The sequence below is a fragment of the Chamaea fasciata genome, unplaced genomic scaffold, assembly GCF_029207755.1.
Source record: "Chamaea fasciata isolate MVZ Bird 193981 ecotype frontalis unplaced genomic scaffold, bChaFas1.0.hap1 SCAF_1, whole genome shotgun sequence".
Classification (NCBI taxonomy): domain Eukaryota; kingdom Metazoa; phylum Chordata; class Aves; order Passeriformes; family Sylviidae; genus Chamaea; species Chamaea fasciata.
Window position 1 is genome coordinate 84,142,100 of NW_027094086.1, and position 19,556 is coordinate 84,161,655.

At 40.7% G+C, this 19,556-nt stretch overlaps 1 protein-coding gene across 5 annotated transcripts in view; it reads left to right on the forward strand.

Annotated features, from left to right (window-relative positions):
- Positions 1-19,556, forward strand: part of GMDS (GDP-mannose 4,6-dehydratase) — a 418,193-nt gene that overhangs the window by 395,312 nt on the left and 3,325 nt on the right. For 3 of the 5 annotated variants that reach the window (XM_066187065.1, XM_066187082.1, XM_066187092.1), the window contains exons 10-11: positions 9,260-9,352; positions 10,372-11,247. The exons of the other annotated variants lie outside the window; for them this stretch is intronic. In XM_066187065.1, coding sequence (XP_066043162.1) covers positions 9,260-9,352; positions 10,372-10,509 — 231 coding nt within the window. In that variant the 3' untranslated portion in view covers positions 10,510-11,247. Of the gene's footprint in view, positions 1-9,259; positions 9,353-10,371; positions 11,248-19,556 lie in introns of those variants that run through there. 5 annotated transcript variants of the gene reach the window in all.

The following is a 19,556-nucleotide window of genomic DNA, read 5'->3' on the forward strand; positions in this document are numbered from 1 at the left end:
AGAGGTGACTTCAAGGCCAGCAACACTCCCTGCATGCAACACTATCTTGCAGAATTGTCTCATACCATTGTTCTTTGTTGCTTAAATATTTGGAGAGGTGTGTCATGCTTTGTTATTGCCCTTCAGCCGTTTAGAGAGCACAGAAGACAGATCTCTATGGAATAGTTCAGCACTTGACAGTGACTTCAAAATTCTTCACCCGAGATTTGTCCAGACCAAAGCATTTATGAGGACATACCAAATATCTTTCACAGTTCTAGTAATTTGTTCAGTTTAGATACGATTTATTTTGATTCACTGTTGCTTCAAACTGCATTTTAGGAAGAGTGACAAGACTGAACTCATGGAAAGAGATCCTAATTTTTAGACCAATATAAACCACTAGGAGCTCTGTTAAATGCAAAACTGCCAAAAATCAAAATCAGGTTTCTACGATTCTTGGCACAGGGGAAGCTTCTCGAGTTTGGTTCCCATCAGTTATTTAGCACTTCTAGTATTTTTGTTGCTTCTGTTGCTTCATTCAGCTAATTGCCAGGATCTTGAAGAATTTTATTCCACGGAGACAAATGCTGTATTATTTTTTCCAAGCACGGTTAAATCAGCAGGAGTTATTTCTATGCAATATTATAACAGCATTTGCAGAAATACGATACGTGTTTATTACTCAGTTAAAACTATGTTTGTGGCCAAGCTATGTCAAAATGATACTGTGATTCTTCAACTGCCAATGAAAAAGTAATCATACACTCCAATTTGTGTGAGCATTGTTCCCCACACACGTACTCAGCCACTCACGGGTCCTACTTATTAAAAGCTACCTTCTCTTTGCCTGCCAGCAATGAAAGTAGAAATACCTCCTTATATTAGCATCCATTTTAGACACTTGGCAGAAGTATTTATCATCTCCATTTGCAGGTGTTTGTAAGAATTGCCCATCATAATACGCAAGGGCAGAAATGGTCTCTGTGACAGCCAAAGCACACTTTCAGGTCCAGGCCTCAAGAAAAGTGTAGCAAGTTGTAAAAGTGTGACCTTTGACCATCATGGATAAGAGCAAGCAGGCTATGAAGCAGAGTAGCAGCAGCCATATGTTCATTACCTTTGACTTTAGGATGTTTGGCAGAGATGTGTCAAGTGTCTCATTCAGCTCTTCACTGCTGTGCAAACATCTGTGCTAAAATTTAAACTTCCCTCATACAGAATTTAAAGAGAAAACAGCATTTTCTTAAAAGAGGACTCAAATCTCCGCGATCTGGCATAAGAATGGAATTTAAGGTTCAGAGTAACCCGCGACTCATGCGGCAGATGGATACAGTTTGCCTCAATTAAAATATGAGAACATTGGGCTGGTTTGGCGGAGAGATATTGTGGCAGGGGTGGGGACAGAGCCTTCAAGGAGAAAGTGTACTAGTAAGCCCTAGTGCAGAATCTTTAAAACTGAAATGTATGTCTTTTTACTGAAATTAACTATAGAGAGATATTTTGAATGTTTTACTAAAAGGTGCAGGGTGGACCCTCCCCAGCAGCAAGCGGTATCAGATAACACCTTGTTGTAAAAAAACAAAATATGCAAATTTCTTTCCCTTCTCTTGGGCTTCATCAGAGTGTATCCAAACTTTTATTGTATCAACAATTGAAAACATAAGCAGATAAATGGAGGCTAGCTCCTTAAAAGTATTGTAGAAAAAGCATCAAGTGCCCGTTTGGTTATCAGGCAAAAGGAATTTCTCCTTATAAAACAGAAGCTTCTGTCTTCCCACGTGTGAGGACACTGCTTACATATGGCAGAGAACAACTGGAATAAAAGAAATTAATAACCATATGGAGAAAAAAGAAAGGTGGCTCTTTTTGTTTTTTTTTTTTTTTTCGAATAGCCGGTGCTTGCAGTAACAGAAGTATCTAAAACCACATGCTTCCACCGTGTATTTCTTGATTTTGGAGATATAGGCCTGTTTTTCAGAGGTCTTATGTTTTTACAATGAAATGTGAGTTTTTAAATAGACATACTTCTTAACTTGAAGTAGCAGTGTCTCCTCTGCAGAACGAAGTAACAGTCTTCTTAGATAACTTGAATACTGTAGAAACACTGACAACACTTGCATGCAGCTGGCTTACTTTCGGTGGATACAGGCAAGACAATCATTGCTTATTCTAAACTCCCAGTTTCTAATTACGCCCCTTATCTTAAATTTGGTAATTATGATTAAAAAAAAAAAAAAAAAAACAGAAAAAAAAAAGAGTGGAAGAAGTTGTATTGTTTGCTGTCTCCTTTCCATTCTGTAATTCAGGCCCCACTTCATCCCCACCAGTGCTTGTTTCCACCCCATTAGTACTTTATTACATGCCGCAGGATCTAGGTCTTGAAGGGGTATTGTTTGCACACAAACAAGCAGGTGTTAAAGCTCCTTTCATCATCTTAATGACATGTAAACGTCTCTAGGGCCTCAATGAGGACACCTACTTCTGAACAGACAGTTCATCTGTTTTCGAAGTGTAGTCCCTATTCCTGCCCATTTTGTCCTTACGGATGTAGAGGAGAGCACTTTCTTCTGTCACTTAATCTTTGTTTCTCTTCATCCATGCTGTTCCCCAATATCTGTAGGGTAAGACAGGAAAGTAAAAAGATGAGGTCAGTTGATTCATCTCTGTTTCTTGCTACCCAGCAAGAATGGGCTCAGTGATTTGGCAGACACAGATGCACAGCTGGCTTTGCTGACAGATATCTGCCACTCAAAGACCCCTTAGGATGCACCTGGATCTCTATGGGAAGCATTGCAAAAGGAAAATGCATTTGTGCAACTGGGCAAAACACAAGGGGAGGGTTTGGTGCCTAATTCAGGGTGTATGGGTTCATGTCATGGTGGGACAACTTGGATTCCCCATCAGTTGGGGCAGAAACAAGATTATAGAAGCAGGATAAGGAGATGTCTGCAGCCACTTGAAGGAAGGCTGAGATTTCAGGTGAAGGGGTGCTCAAACCAACATAATTGCAGTGGAGGAGGTCTGGACCGTACAATAAGAGACTTAAAGGAACTCATGGTCCATTAAGAAGGTAGGAGCTTGATAAGGTCTGTTGAGCTGGCAAAAATGTGTTCCTTTTCAACTCCCCTACCCCAGGCTGGTAAGCTCACAATTTTCCAAAACAATTGTTGTTTACACTGAAATTTTCCACGTTTGGTCTTTCTCCAAAACCAGATTTCATTGTCAGGTTTTAGCAGAAGGCCTGCTGTTGCTGCTTGGGTGGGCACATGTAGGGAAGAAGGATATTTTTAAAACATCTGAATTTTATCATGCAGTCAGAAAAGAAAGTGACTGAAGTCTGGTACTTGGAATGAATGAAATTATTTGCTAATACCAAGCACAGATGAGATTTTGCAGGGCAGTATGAAATATATATTGCTTTAACCCATTTGGTTAAGGTCAAGAATGAAGTGACTCAATGTCCTGGCTTGTTACAGACATGCTGTTCCTGCATGAAAAACTGATTTGAATATTGAGCTATGGTTCAGTGTTGTTGATTTCAACATGTGATGGATCAACCTCACAATTTCAGAGCAACCTCAATTGTCCAGAGAACTTGCAAGCCCTCCTGGCAGAGTTGTGCAAGACCAGAGGGTTACTTTGTTTTGTTTAATGGAGTTGTAACCTTGCCAAGCAAAGAGACAGACAGCACATCAGCAAGGACAACTTCTGCCCAATTTTTACACTCTGCTGAGATCACAACAATCTCCAAAAGCAAATCTTTACATTTTTGCAAAAATTGGCTTTGTTAACATCTCTTTGGGGTATTTGCTTACAACGCAGCTCACATTTCTACTAGATATTCTTAGATAAATCAGGAATTTTATTTGAGGCTTGCTCGGCAACCTTAGAATAGTAGTTTCATCTTTTTTTCTGCCACTAAGGGGACAAGAATTAAAAACTATCTGACAACAAATACTGTGTAAAGATAAGAAATGACTGTTATTATTACAGAAATATGGAACTAGGTGACTTCTACAAATACTGGCTTCATTACTATCATTACTATTATTGAATTAGTAGTTGTGGGAAAGATCTATAATGTAAGAGGAAATAGACAACTGAAATGAATACTTCATTAGACTGAAAAGGAAAAGTGTTAGACAATTAAGAACCTTCTTTATGGTCCAGTCCAAGAAGAATATTCAATAAATTTATATTGGTAGTAATAAAGTGACCTTCCTGGTAACAAAACTGGAAGTATTCCTGCTATCATTCCTCCTTATTCTTACTATCTACTACCATGTAAGTAGCAAACCAGTAAGCTTCCTGAGTCAGTTTGTACCCAAAGCGAACATCAGCATCCTTCTTGAAAGCATTCCAGATGTAACCAGGTCATAAAACAAAACAGAAGGTTGATGGTTTTACTGTGATGCACGTTGCAATCAAGTAGTTATCTGATGGATCATCTACTTTTTATGATCCATGATGAGAAATTTAGCTGTCATATGAGGAATAGATTTCTCATCATAAAACTTGCCTCTGTAATTTCAGCACCTGGATAAGTGCTGCCTCAGGTGCTGATTGTGCTAGTAAACACTGTCTGAAGAGTGATTTCCCCATCTGTTTCTCCTGCTTCCAACTAAATGCACAGTTTGGCAACAAGTGTGTTTCTGCAGTTCCCTCTCGTTCAGCAGCTACTGCTATTAAAGATCTCTCATGAGGAGGTTCCTGTTGGGTAGCTGCTGATGCAGGAGTTCATCCGGGGAAAAAAAAAGCCTTGCATGTAGGTCAGTGTTTCTGTAGATAGCTAGTGAAGCAATCTCTCATGAGAATGTTAGCTCTCTTGTGGCGCAGATCCCTTCAAGTCACTGCTGCCACTGCAAGGGGCTGAACTCACGTACCCCATTCAAGTCAGGTTTCCAGTGTAATAAGTGAGGAAAAGCCCCTAGTTTATGTAGGGTTTTTTATCTCTGCACTGGTAAGGCAATTAACTTGGCATTTGGGTAGATGCCTAAAATCAGAGCTCTTGAACCTCTTGTACCATATTTGTGTACAGCACATTCTCAATGGGAGAAAACAAGACACACATTGAGAATGTAGATCAAAACATGCAGAAAGCTGCAATGCTTTCACCACCATCCATAGGATTTCTGGTATAAATCAAATGGATGTTAAAAGCGAGGAAACCTCTTCATCTAACGTGACGATTGAACCACAGAAACAAATTTTCCTCTCGGATTTGTGTTGTGGACCCCCTGTGTTAGGGAGAGGTTATATGTTTCAGCGTGCTGACAGACACTATTACATACTGGGCTTTATTCACCCCTGTTCCGCCAGCCTCCAATAGCCCTTTGCACCTCTGGATCCCTCTGCCTTTGGCACTTCTGCTGGTGAGACTCCCAGATGGGGGTGTGGTTTAGCTAAAATGGGTGCTTTTCACCAGAAGAATAAATTATTCCTATACTACTGTCTGAAAAGGGTGGATCTGGAGCCAATTTAGTGAGCATAAGTTACAATTGACTTTGGAAGTAATAACTTATGCTTTGAGCTTCTTTAGATGTATAGCCAAGGAGCTGTCTGGCTGCATGTGTTTTTACACATCTTTCAGCTAAATTAGAAATCCAAGTGCAAAATCTAATTCGTGGAGATATCTTGGAGATTTGTGACCTTCCCAGAAATACTTTTGAGTCCATAAACAAACCAGAGGGTCTCCTCTGGTTTCATCTACTTTTTTATTTTTTTTTAGTTGCCATATATGGCACGTTGCTAAATAGTACATGAAGTTTATTATGCTTTAATTCATGAATCTGAGTGTAATTTTCCCCAGTACTGGCAAGCAAACTCTGCTGAAAAGCTGATTAGTGAAGGGAGCCAACTTAACTGAACATCCTCTTCAGAGATGTGACCAAAGGTAGAAAAGCCTTAGGAAAGCATAAGATGGGGATGGCATTGAGCTGAGAAATACGGAGACAGTGGGTGGAGCCTTTAAGGAGATGGGGAGAGTGGTAATGGTGAAATAGAAGAAAGGTGTGGTAGAAAAAACACCAAATGGAAGATTAAAATAACCACAATTGGAGATACTGGAAATATCCAGCAACACTTGATCCAAGGAGGAATCAAGTTGGATATGCCTCCTATGCTATCTGTTGATACTGAGAAAGAAAGAGCTTAAAGCAAGCCCTGAAGCCAAGGAGAAAATCTGCTGTTGAGTTTAGTGGTTTTACATCACGTTAGTGGAAAAAGGACTAAATCAAGCAGACATATAAAGTGCAAGAATAATGGCACAGGGGGACAGTTCATTTCTTCCTACTGTCAAATTTATGAGTTTAGCCTGGTGGGATGCTACCAGCAGTGATGATGAACATTACAAACCTGGGCTGTATTTAGCCCACTCAGTCACTTCTTGGCCAGGCTCCTGATGATTTCAGTGGAAGACTGGATGAGAATGTGCAAGTCCCTCCAACCCAGAAATAGCAATTCTCCCAAAAAATATTCTGTTAGATAGCGTGAGCAGGTATATTGAATTGCTGGCATACTTTTAGTACACTTGTTAGCACCTCTGATGAGGTCAGTTGAACAATTTCAGCCTTGAATATAGAAGCTGAAGCACTTAGGGATTGTAGCAAGAAGAGCTTTATTTCAGAGAGATGATAAAATTTGTGAAAAAATAGGTAACTTGAGGCACACAAATGAGCAAAAATTACCTAACAAGAACAACCTAAATGTTCTTTTAATATGTGGATTTGAATGTGTTCAACATTATGTTTGTTGCTACACTTATTTTTCTTCTTATGTAGACAGGCACGAGTCTTCCCTACATTGTACTTTGTCTAATTCATACCCATGCAAAACACAGACCAAGTGGGAGTAAATCGAGTTGGTTGCACCTTCTAGTTAAATATGTGAATACCTATTCAGGATGTAAAGCAGCTGAAAACACTACTGCTCTTACATAGCATTTGCATGTCTGCTGTCATGAAGGATCACACATTTCACAGAGTTCCTACACAGAAAGAAGTGCAGATGACAAATGTCCCGTTACTCATGTAGCTGGTCATTTTTGTATGCAATTACCAGAACTGCATGCTCAGTTCCCGTAACCATGTGCACAAAAATAGGCTACAACAGCCTGCTTAGGGTTGTTAATAACATGGTCCAAAGTCTCAGTCTTTATTGTTTTGTTGTTCTATGCTGGTTTTGTAAGAGAACTGAGCTAGGAATTAGTTTGGTTGTTGACTATTTGAGCAAAAGGCAGCATAGATGGACATGTACTGCCAAGGCTGCAGGACTGCAGAAATTCTGAATTTCTGCAGAATATGTTGACCTCCATACAGTTTAAATGCTGAACTTGGTATAAGGAGCTAATGAGCCAGAAGATAGATATGGCACCAGGTGACCAGCTGTAGTGCACGGCTCTAATAAGGAACAAGCAGCTCCTGAAATTTTGCATTTAAAATCTTTTAAAATCCATGCATTTCAAACTATCAGTTTCATAGTGAGGCGTAAGTCCCTGCCATAAGCGATTCAGAGTCAGCCTGCGGTAGTTGAGGAATATTTAATTGGCATTTCTCTTCTTTGCATATCACTGTTCTCATCGGTTCCAGTACGTGTGTTTTTTTTCCCTCCTGTACAAACCTCTTTGCCTTAAAGGACTCATGAAGGAAATAATTAAAAAGTACACAGAGGAAAACTGTCTGAATAGAAGGGGCAGAAATCCAAGGTGCTGTAGGGAGTTGCCCCAAACACTCTTCTGGATGATTATTAATTTTTTTCTTACTATTATTTTATGATGCTGTTTATGTTTAATTACTCATGTTTTCCTAACCTGTGTGACAGGCATAATCTGAAGAGCAGTAGTAATGATCAAGCTGTGGAAGTGCCAGCTGCTGCCTACGTGCTCAAGCAAGCATAGGGCAGGCAGTGTCAGGAGACAACTGTCTCTTGATTAGATCTGAACTTATTTTTTTCTCATGTTGATGAAAATGATCCTGACTGTTATTATTTAAATATAAATTATGCCAAGATGCTATGAAAAGCGAGAGCTCTCTCAGGTCACTGCCTGTATGGAATACTAAGTTCATGGGACTTTACTGCAGTATATGCAGTTAAAATGTATACTATTTTAGTTGTAAAAGATGCAGTTGGCATATTTGGGTGGTTTTCATCTGAAAATTAAGTCTTTAGAGCAGAAAAGACAACCCAATAAACTCATAAATTTTGTTACTCTCAAGTCAATCATAGCAGCCTGGGGTGGAAAAGTTGAGGAAGTGATTGCTAAGATGAGTATTTGATTTTTATGTGAAAGACACTAAAAAGAAAATCCAGCAGCAGAAATAAAAGTGTGACTATAGACAAATGAGAAATATGTGGTTAAATAAGTCACCTGCTGCATCAAGGTGCTGTATGATCACTCATCCTTGGAGCAGTTTGCTTCTGGGGGGTTGCTCACTACAAATCAATGGCAAGGATTTACACAGGGCAAATTGTGCCAGATGCAGTGTGATGTGAATGCTTGGCTTCTTCATGTGTAGTAAGCTATACATCAGAGGGAAATGGCAGGATACAGCCTGGGTTCTCTTCTTGTTGCTCCCTCTCATTCCAAGGGTTGGTCAAGTCCCTAAATCATCCTGCCTCCTAGCCTCATGAAATGGGGGTGACAGTGTTTTCTTCCCATTGTAATATTATTTCTGTTGCTTAATTACATAAAATCCACACCTTCTCTGGTGGTCCTTCAGTGTCACTGCTGTGCTGCTGTGAAGCAGCTCTGTATTGCCTAAGTGGTAAACGTCTAATTGAAGTCTTGCTCAGGTTACAAGTGGAATGAAGCTGCCAAGATATTTATCTAGCTTTCTTCAGCTGCCTTTGAGATTCTCAGTAGATACCTGTAAGTTCTGTAATTCATAGCTTTGTGTGTTCATGTTTATTGCCATTACACTGGAATATGTCAAAGAAAGTAAATCAAGCCAGAAGGTTTCACTGGTGACCTGCACTGGAAAGGAGATGAGAGCTGTAGATGAATTCTAACACAATATTCCAGGAGGTGATATTTGACTTTGATATATTTTCAGAGAAAGGGCTGCCATTTCTGTGTTTGTACAATGCATAATGGGACTCTTACCTGGCATCTCTGCCCTGCCAAAACATGAATGAAAAATAGGATTGCTTGTCTGAGGAACAGCTCTGTCTTTCACATTGAAACTTGGCAATAAATGTGCATGAGTGATCTCAAGAGACACTTTCCTTGTAAAGGATTCACGTGATTGATGAGGCATCTCACATTTTAAACATTACACAGGTGAAAACACTGGAGTATTCTGAGCCCATGCCTGCTGCTGTGTATGCCTGCACAGTTTGCTTGCTTTTTAATCGTGGAACTAAAGAAGGTTTGGTAAGTAGGGCAGGACCAGTAGAAAATGCTAACTGTTTTCCTTCTGTAACGAAGTTTTTCATGTTTGACCGCTGCAGGGTGAAGTAATGAAGAAGTTTTTGGTAACAGATCCAAAATTCCTTTCTTCTAGAGTTGAAAGTATTTAAGAGAAGAAGGTCATTGAGAGGACAGATTTCAAGAAGTGGTATACACATTTGGTGATGCTTTGGAAAGAAGCAGAGCATATTAGCCACGCTTTTAAAGTATATATGGCTAATGCACTGCCAAATCTGTGGAATTTTATAGGCAGCTACTGTGAATAGTAATAGCAGTCAATGAATCTGCTTTTTACCCCTACTTACACTGGCACTGCAAGCTTTGGGATATCTTATTGCTTCTTTAAACTTATTTCAACATAGTTTCAGCCCTCTCAGCAAATCTCTGCTGTGTTACTGGTAATATGAATTGTCTCCCAGAACCCTGCAATATTCCACACAAAATCCTGAGGGAAGAGAAAGCTGGTGTGTGGCTGGAAAAGAAAAAGGAACAAATCTGTCATGATCCAGAGAGAAAAGAAATGTTCAAGTGGAAAGCACACTATAGTAGAAAATCTCAGTGTGAGGTAGCATGTTTTGAGGATGAAGGAGAGATAGGAAAGTAAGGCCAGGTTTAAGATGATGTTTGTGAGCAGGAAATTGATGTCCAAAAGAGAAACAGGACAAGCTTGAATGAAAGAGAAAGACTGGGAGACACATCAAATTAGGAAAGAAATATGTCTAACAATAAAAGGAGATAAATGGGATTTTGCAGGCAAATAACTTCACCAAAACACAGGAAAGATTTAAGCAAGAAAAAAAAGTGAGAGAAATTAAATACCAAGGTAAGGGAAGGATGCTAGAAAACAAAATACTGATCTTTAAAAAGAAAATAAATAGTTGTATTCATTTTATTGGTTTATTGGAAGATTGTGTGGTGAGTTTAATCTCTGCTCTGAAAATGAAAGATGTCATAGAAAAAGCTATGATTTCTTTTTTTCCCAGGCTTTCCTGTGCAGGAAATGTAATAGGAAGTTATTTTTATTAATGAAGATCAGAGAATATGCAACAACAAACTACCAAGAATGGTGTGGAAAATCCAGTTATTGTTCCAGTCAGACCAGAAGAACCTGTTGCCATTGACCAGCAGGAGCCTAAGGGTCAGATTATTAAGGAGCAGGATCAGTGAACTGCACGGCAATTGGAATCTGTGAATCTTTAAATACACACCAACAAACTTACATTACAGTCAAAAAGAAATCCTGAACACTGTGTAGCTGGTATTTGTAGCCATTCATTAATTGCCTTGTGCTCTGTTTTGTCTGCCTAATCAACACAAACAGCCGACTTGTTTGATTTCATTTGCAAATGTGAAACCAATTGATTTTATGGCAATATACTGCTTGCTCAGCAGTATTTTTCCATCAAGACAGTCAGGTTACACCAGTCACCAAAAACTGATGAGGCAGAACAGTGAAAGCCTTGGACAGAGGGACAAGGTCTTTGGCAGAATGTTTTGGAATTTATTAGGGGGGATGCAGCCCTCAGTTCAGCGTAGCTGTGGTGCTGAGCATGCTGGAAGGACTTTATCCTTTCAAGAGCTATGACAAGCTGTGACAATACTCAGCCCATATCCCTAACACACTTGCAAGGGACTGTGAGATGAGGGAATGGGGAGCACAATGCCTTTATTTGCAGCCATAGCATGTGTTTCATCTGTAAAAGATATTCAGCTGTCTACCTTGTCTGGACTTAACCAGTGACCAGTGTTTTATCATAACAGGTTTGGTTGAACACACGTCCACAGTAAAAAAATGTTTGTTTATGGGCAGGAAATGCATAAGCTTTTTAATGAATAAAGTGCAAGACTGAAGAATTAAATGTGACGTGCATTGTTGTGTGCTACTACCTGCAAAGGGTTCTTCTTTGTAGTGTCCTACTTGGACTCAAGCACTAAATCTTTCATCAAAGCAAGTCTGATTATCTTGCACATGGTTTTCCTGAAAGGATGTTATGATTTTCTAGATGTTTGGTGGCTGGTGATAAATTAGGCTTTTATGATGTCATGTGAAAGGCCACTGCTCGGACTTCCTTCTCTATGAAGTGCACAGGAGAATACATTTGGGACATACTCAGCATCAGAAATTATCCTACCTTGTTTTATTTTAACCCTTTTGTGGACTCGTGCTTGTCTTGTAACCATGTTCAGACAAGGATAGCTTCGTTTTTGCAGACAGGAGCCCCACAGTATCATGTTCTGAGTCCCCTCCATATGGGGACTTGGAATTTTTCCCCCCTTGGGTAAAAAGATCTCATTTCTTTCCCTTGAAGCTTTTCACAGCTTAAACTCTCTCCAGATATTTTGTCCTGAAAAGGGTTTTCAAATCAGATGGGGATTTTATTGAGAAATTGGAATGCAGTGAGGGGTGGGGGATAAGGTGATGCGTCCCATAAATTAGGTCGGGTTTATGACTGTGTAGAGGGAGGCTGCTCCTAAAAAAACAGCCAGCAGTAAAAGGCAGATTGTGACTTTGTCCAGAGAAGCAGCAGCTCCCTTCTTCATCCCCCATACTGCAGGGAGGGAGTGTTTTACAATTTCTACTCAAACAATGAGAAATGACTGAACATCCTCTGTGCTAACTCTTATATACTAGTTAATCCATAGCAGGGAGGAGGACAGGAAGGGAGAAATATCCATCCCCTCTCTGTCCTCTTCCCCCAGGTTTCAGCACAAGCTTCAGAGGGGCAGAGGTTCATGTAACACTTTAAGAGTTAAGGAAGGGGGTGTCTTCTCCCCTGCCCTACTTCAGGTGGTGAAGTGAGAAAAGGGCAAAGACAGCAACTGTGGTTATAGGTGATTTAATTAGAATTTTTCAATTATATGCTCTTTAGATGAAAAAATCCATTTTGAATAAAGTAATATTTTATTAGGGCAAATATAACCGCACACCATTCCAAAAAATATTTTAATATCATTTTGATGTTAACAAATTCCATGATTTTTTTCAGAAATGTGAATGTTCATGGGGTAGCAAAATCACCACAAGCAATGCATCCTGTAAAAGAAAAACTCTATGAAGAAGTAGTATCCTGAGTTCATACATCTGCATTCATTAAATTGCTGCTTAATGCTCTGAAAGTAGATAGATAAATATCTGTAAATAGAGTACAAGATAGCTATCCAAATGTTTACTGTTTTGTTACTTATCATTTGGTATTTGACCAGAGATGATAACTGAATTTGTTTACATTTCCAATATAGGTTGCTATAAATGAAGTATTTTTAGTGGAAGAAGAGAAGAAATTAAGTAGGATTGCAGCCTGGATTGCTGGGGTTATCAGTTTTCCTATTCATCTTTACATGTCAGTCAGCAAAGACAGCTGAAAAAGACATTCATTCCTGCACAATAAACCCAGCTGAAATCAAACAACTTCACAAAGTTATTTCCTGATCTTTGCAGAAAATGTGAAGGGTAGGGAATGATGAGAAAACTAATCAGAGTGGATTAAAAAGAAGGTGAGAATTACATGTAAAAATTTCAAAGGTATCGTGCCCTCACCTAAATATACATAATGCAACAAAAAATGCATAATGCATCATAAAACCGCGTATGATGAGGAGGACATTATTATCTTACTCTCCCCCCCAAAATAGTTGTCAGAGTGGAGAATGGGTAAAGCAAGAAGAAAACCCATTGAATAGTGAGCATAAAGCAGCACTTGAAGGTACCAGTGAAACGATAAGAAACCTCTTTTCCTGTACTACAGCTGATCTCCATCTATATGAAAGAGGTTCATTTCTCACAGCATCCTGGTTTTTAGTCGTGTGCAGGTGACACATTTGTCCAGGGAGCCTGAAGAAACATGCTCTTATACAACCTCCTCCAAACCTTAACTGTGAAAAAAAAAATGCTTTAACCCATGTCATGCAAAATCCATGTTATTCAGACACCTCTTAATGCCCAGGTTAGTTTGAAACACGGAATGGTTAGCAACCACATCAGCAGCCAGGCTACAGGGCAGTATAAGTCAATGGGAGTGGTATCACCTGTAACCAGCATTTGCAAAGAGCATTTCTATTTTGTTATAAGAGTAGGAAAATCTCACTTTGAAAATTATTAGTTTGCATTTTAGCAAACATGCTAAAGATTTTAGTTGTGATCTGTGTGTTTGGATGACCAGGTACAACATATCAGAAAGGAAGGATTTCTGCTGGAGCAAGGCCAGAGGAGGGCTGGAAAGATGGTCAGAGGGCTGGAGCACGCCTCCTATAAAAGACAGGCTGAGAGACTGGAGGTTGTTCAGTCTAGAGAAAAGAAGATAGAAACAGAGCAGTATTCCAATACCTACGGGGAGACCTACAAGAGAGCTGGAGAGGGACTTTATACAAAAGCATGTAGCGAGCGGACAAGGGGGAATTGTTTTAAACAGTAAGAGGGTTCAGATTAGGTATTAGGAAGAAATTCTTTACTGTGAGGGTCGTGAGGCATTGGAACAGGTTGCCCAGAGAAGCTGTGGTTCCCCCATCCTTGGAAGTGTTCAAGGCCAGGTTAGATGGGGCTTGGAGCAAGCTGGGGTAGTAGAAGGTATCCCTGCCCATGGCAGGGGAAGTTGGAACAAGATGTTCTTTACTGTCCCTTCCAACCCAAACCTTTCTCTGATTCTGGGATTGTGTCCAGCCCTAATACCCAAACTGTCGTAATTATGGTCTGTATATGGCGAATGGAGTGGGTTTGATTTTCTTCCTCCCCTCCAGAAGTTCTCCGCTTATTTAGGAGAAGGATTCCTGCAAAGAAGAAATGATCTTGCCATTCAGAAGCCACTCCCGCACTTTGCAGGACTGTGAGACGAGGTTACAATTGCACTTACATCGTGGCCGGGGAACAATTTCCAGGTCTTCCCAGGCATGCAAAATTTGGCCTCAGGGCAAACTACGAGGGAGAGAAGCACCCGCCTCACTGCAGCCAGCTGCAGGAATTTATCTGTTTGCGGCAGCAGGGCTTCCCCTGCTGCGGGGGGAGCACCCTTTGCCTCATGCAGGGCAGCCTGAAAAGCAGGATGCCCTGTGCGGGACGGCTCCTGACGAGCGAGCTCAGCTCCGGATCCAAAGCGAGTCAAATTCAGCACTGGCCTCGGGGATATCGGGCTGTAATTCGGGAGGAATGTTATCTGGCTCGAGGGACGGCACTGGCCAAGATGTTTTCTCAGGCTTCGTTTGGCAAATGGACAGATCTGAGTAAGGCTCGGCCCCGCGAGGGGCTCTAGTGCCTGCAGCTCCGCCGGAGCTTGCCCCGGGGCCGAGGTCTCCCCCCGCAGGCCGCGGCGCTGACGGGGGCACCGCCTCCAGCTCCGCCATGCGGGCCCGGCGGCGGCACCTGGGGCCGGCTCGCCCCGCCTCGGCGCTTTAGCTGTGCCGGCCGCGGGGCTGCCAGCACCGGCGCTCCGTGAGCCCGTTTCCCCAGAGCGGAGCATTGTTCCCGGCCTCCGGCCGCCGCGTGGCCCCGCTGATGGACAATACCACCCGTCCCCGGCTTCCTGAGCAGACCAGACAGCTTGCTGTTTTCTTCGAGCCTCTTATCACCCCCTGTCATTGAAAGGGAGGTCTGGCTTCGGCTTCGGCTGGGGCTGATAGGCAGCAGCGAAGTGGAAAAGGCGCAGGGGATGGAGGGGAAGAGGAGGAGGAGGGAGAAGAGCTCCATTACTGTTATTCTCGCCCTAATGTTTATTGCTGTTCTGAGTTCATTTGCCTTAACCCTTTGGAAGCTGGTCAAATTAAAGATTATCAAACCGATAAGATAAAGCTGCTGTTCTACCGCCCCTGGTTCCTGGCGGAAAAGCGAAGGTTGTGCTCAGGTTTTATTGACTGTGTGGTTTGTGTTGATGCCTTATTGCTGGAGTGCAGGGGGGTCCCGAGATAAGACCTTACGCTAAAGATGCCTAGCACTCACAGCCTGCCAAAGTCCATCGGATGTACAGGGGATCTGTGCAGCGCCGAATCAGTCCTTTCCTCAAGTCATTCTTTCCCCTTCCCTTCCTCCTCAACATAGTTTTAGTAAAGATTAAACTTTCTGAATAGGGAGGGGATTTGCATAGGAAAACATGCTAGGGGAAAAAAAAAACACATTATGCCTCTTATTTTCAGTGGCATTTAATTATATGTGAGTTTCAGCCTATTGGTTGCTTTTGCCTTTTGCCTTTTCCTGTGGTTCTTTGCGAACAATACTGTCTTTCTGCAAAAGACTGCTGACCCAAGAGTGGAAAGCAGTCTGTTCATGCTGCATTAAAACAAATTTAGATCAGGAACCAAATTCACTGGCATTCTTCTATTCCCTCGGTACCCCAACTGCTCCACAACTTTGCTTTTCTAAGAACAGTGGAAAGAAAAATGAAAACTGAGCAACAACACATTTTGGCTCATCTTGAATTCCTGGAGATGTTTACTGTGCTTCTTGTTAGGCTTGGTCTTCACTCTTCAATATGTTTTATCTTCAGTCTCCTCACATTTACTATGGAGATAGGAGTCTCTTGCTTTATATTTACACAGGGTTTTCATCCCTGTTACTATAGATATTATAACAAACACTACCCTTTGCAAAGAAGCCAAGCCAGTGTTCTCTGTCCTGTGGATCTTCAGAAGAACACGCAGAGCAGCGCACAGGGAACACAGTGCTCATTACTGAGACTCCTTCTGGGGTTTGATCCAAGCTCGGCTGCGCCATGCATTGAAGTTTGCACCGGTAAGGCGCATGTTTACAGCCTCTACAGCTCTGGTTTAGTGAAATATTTCTGCTTTTCCTAACAGAGTGCTCAGAAGAAGTCACAGTAACTGTTTTCCAATGTTGCATCTGGGTTAAGACACGATGTCCCTGGGCCTGGTGGCAAGTGTGGCTGAACAGTAGGGAATGAGGGACAAGGTTGATGGTGAAAAAACTGCCTAGTGAGCAATGCATGCAGTCTCCTGACATGTTTGCAACACTTCAACAAGGCTGTTCTCCAAGCAATAAGCTGCGGCAGATGCACAAATGTACTGTGGGGCTGGTGTTACTACTGAGATTTACTACTTGAACCCTCTTTTAAAAGTGCTGTGTAAAATGCTTCAAGAAATACACAAAGGGGAGATTATTTCATAAGATAAACCTTAGCATAACATTACTGTGATATAAATTTTTAGTAGGGCCTGTTGTGATAGAACAAAGGGTAATAAGGTAATAGTTTAAAACTTTAAGAGGGTAGATTTAGACAAAATATAAGGCAGAAACTTTTTATGATGAGAGTGGTGAAACACTAAAGCATCTGAAGCAGATTTCCCAGAGAGGTGGAAGATGCCCCATCCCTGGAAATTTTGAGGTCTGGTGGGATGGGGCTCTGAGTAACTGACCTAGTTGAAGATGTCTCTGCTCAGTGCAGAAAGGTTGGACTGTACGAGTTTAAAGATGCCTTCCAACCCAAACAATTCTAGGATTCTATGATAATGATGGAAACACACAACTGCAGTCTAATCAAGTATCTATTTTTTTTTCTTTAAATGGGATAAGTTAAAGCTAAAATGTGATGGTTTAAAGAAGAAAATAAGGAAAATAAAACACTAGCAGGGTTTGCAGGAAACTCTGGCCTCTCTGTTCTTGAAATCCTTTTTGAAAAAACATCTTGAGCAAAAGTGCAAGACTAAACACTCAAGCCAGAGCCTCCACCAAGTTGGGTCAGCACCCTTTGCTTATGGGAACCCTGATGTAACAAATCATCTTCCAAGCAGTGGTGCTGATTGTGAACGTAACCCTGGCTGCTTTTCAGACGCAGTTATACTGTTGTGTGCTTAGATCAAGTTTGTTTATTTTTAGAGGTAAACCCTTGTCTGTGCTTCAGCAAGCAGAGCTGGGCACAGTTCCATCACAGGTGTTTTACTGAGGTCTGATCTCAGTTTTATTCTAGTGTAAGAGAAAGCAAAAGCTGGCATTGGGTGCTGGCTTCAGTGAAAGGCACATTTGAAAGGGAATCAACCAAGCTGCAGTAATAAAGGAAACCTTGGCTTTCTTTCAGGCCACACTATCTCCTTTTTCTTATGTTGTCTTGAGGCTTTTAATTTTCAGTTAAAGTTAATTGAATAAGACAGTGATACAATGCACAGTGAAACCAGATCAATCACTGCACAAGACAAAATAGGAGTTGCAATGACATTCAGAACAAGAGCTTGGGAAATGTGATATTTACATTAAAATATTTTACATTTTTGTCTCATGGTTTAAAAACCAAATTTAAAAATGCCTTCCCACATTGCATAATAAATTTCTTGCAGCTTATCTGTATGCATTTGTGTGTGTGCATTTGGACAACAAAACTGAATAATCACAAAAGCAAATTTAGTAATAATGGGGTATTTTCTACACAGTTACACAGCCTCAATTGCAGAAAATGTAAAACAGAAAAACTCACATCATAGGAACTCATTCTGTTCACTGAGAGGCAGTCATGACAGTGAGCTACATATAAGGCTGTAGGAGAATTTACTTGCTCATATTAAGTGGCAACAGAGAATTTGACTGCTGTCTTTTCCCTCTTGCTTCCCTTTCAATATTTTCCAGGATATTGTTTCTCACTCTTGGTGTGCCATTAAAACTTGTCATTACTAGTCACTTATGTTAACTGCTTTCATGGAAAAAAAGGACTTATTCCTTACAAAATTGATAACTAACAGCAAAGACTTGATTTTATGTTCATGATCTGAGTGCTGTAAAAACAACAGAAAGCCTTAATCAGTGTTTTCAGGGTTGTAGACTCTTTGCTCAGTATCTAAACCCTCAGAGTTTTCAGGGAGCCAAAGGGCTTTGTCTTCCTGTCAGTATGTAAAGCACAATGGCACGGAAAAAGTAATCCTGCGGGAATACAAAACATGAAGTGCTGTCATTTCGTCAGATGCTTTTCCATCAGGAGGAGGGATATGGGGCAGTTTATATTTTCAAGAACCACCCCCCATTTCAACAAACCACCTCCCCATCCCTGCCCCCCACCCCCCACCCCCCAAAACAATAACAATCCAGGTTTTCTCCAGCGGAATTTGATCTCTTCTTTCTTCGCTTTCTGATCTGGTTGTAGTTCCAGAAAGTGATGCCTTGGTATTGAAAAATTAGTACACTTTAATGATGAATATACTAGAGGGGCTTTTTTAGATGGTGGGGTTGTTTGTGGATTTTTTCCTTTTGGAAGCCTGACAGATGCATCTCTGGTTTCAGTGAAAGACTTAGACAATATAAACAAGCAGTCATTTTGTTCCAAGAGAAGTTTTTTTTTAATATTCTTATTTTATTGTAATTACCTTATTGTTTTCATATTATTAGCTACTTGTAGAAAAATACAGGAAACATGACTGCAATACAATCCTTTAATCAGGAGTAGCTTTGTTCCAGTCATCTGTTCCATTCAGTGTTGAAACTTTGGCTAATAAGAATACAATCAAACCCTGAGCTCAGGTGTAATATGGTGTTAATATTATGGTTTCATGTGGCCTCTCTACCTAGTAACTTCTGTAAGTGAACCTTTTTAAAAGTGCCTAGGCGATATTTTGTCTGTAAAGCTGTTTTCAGGTAAATTAACAAAGTTGTATTTCTCAAAAGAACACAAACCCCTTCAGGAGCGCCACTTAAAATCTTTTAACCCAAGTCAGCTGGGGAATTTGTATTATCATATATATTAAATCTTCTGTTATTTCCCCCTTTTTTCTTTTTTTCTCACAGATTATGCCCTAATACCTTTACTGCATTATTGTAAAAGCTTGTGAATTTTTAAAGGAAAAATATGGGGGGTTTTATACCTGGATGACTTCAACATACTAGTTGTTTGTGTGATCTCTGTGTATAATCCAGTGTTGCAAATACTTCCCTTTTGCTGATTTGTGCCTACCCCCAAGCTTATTTTGGCCTACTCAGCAGATGAGTGTTTATGTTTTTGAATAAAGGGCTGGAATTAGGTATTTTTTTTAATAATCTGTTGTAAGAAAAAGCATTTTTCCAAGACAGTTAAAAGACTGCTCCCAAGCTGTTCAAAAGCAGAATGCAGCTACATACAGCAGGCCATGGAAATTCATTTTGTGGTTCCTAGTAGTTTGTTTTTTTTTTAATGGGAAGCCAATATCTTAGATAAGGCTTAGTTTCAAAGTATGTTTTTGATATAAAGATTGTGGATGTAAAAGTTTTACT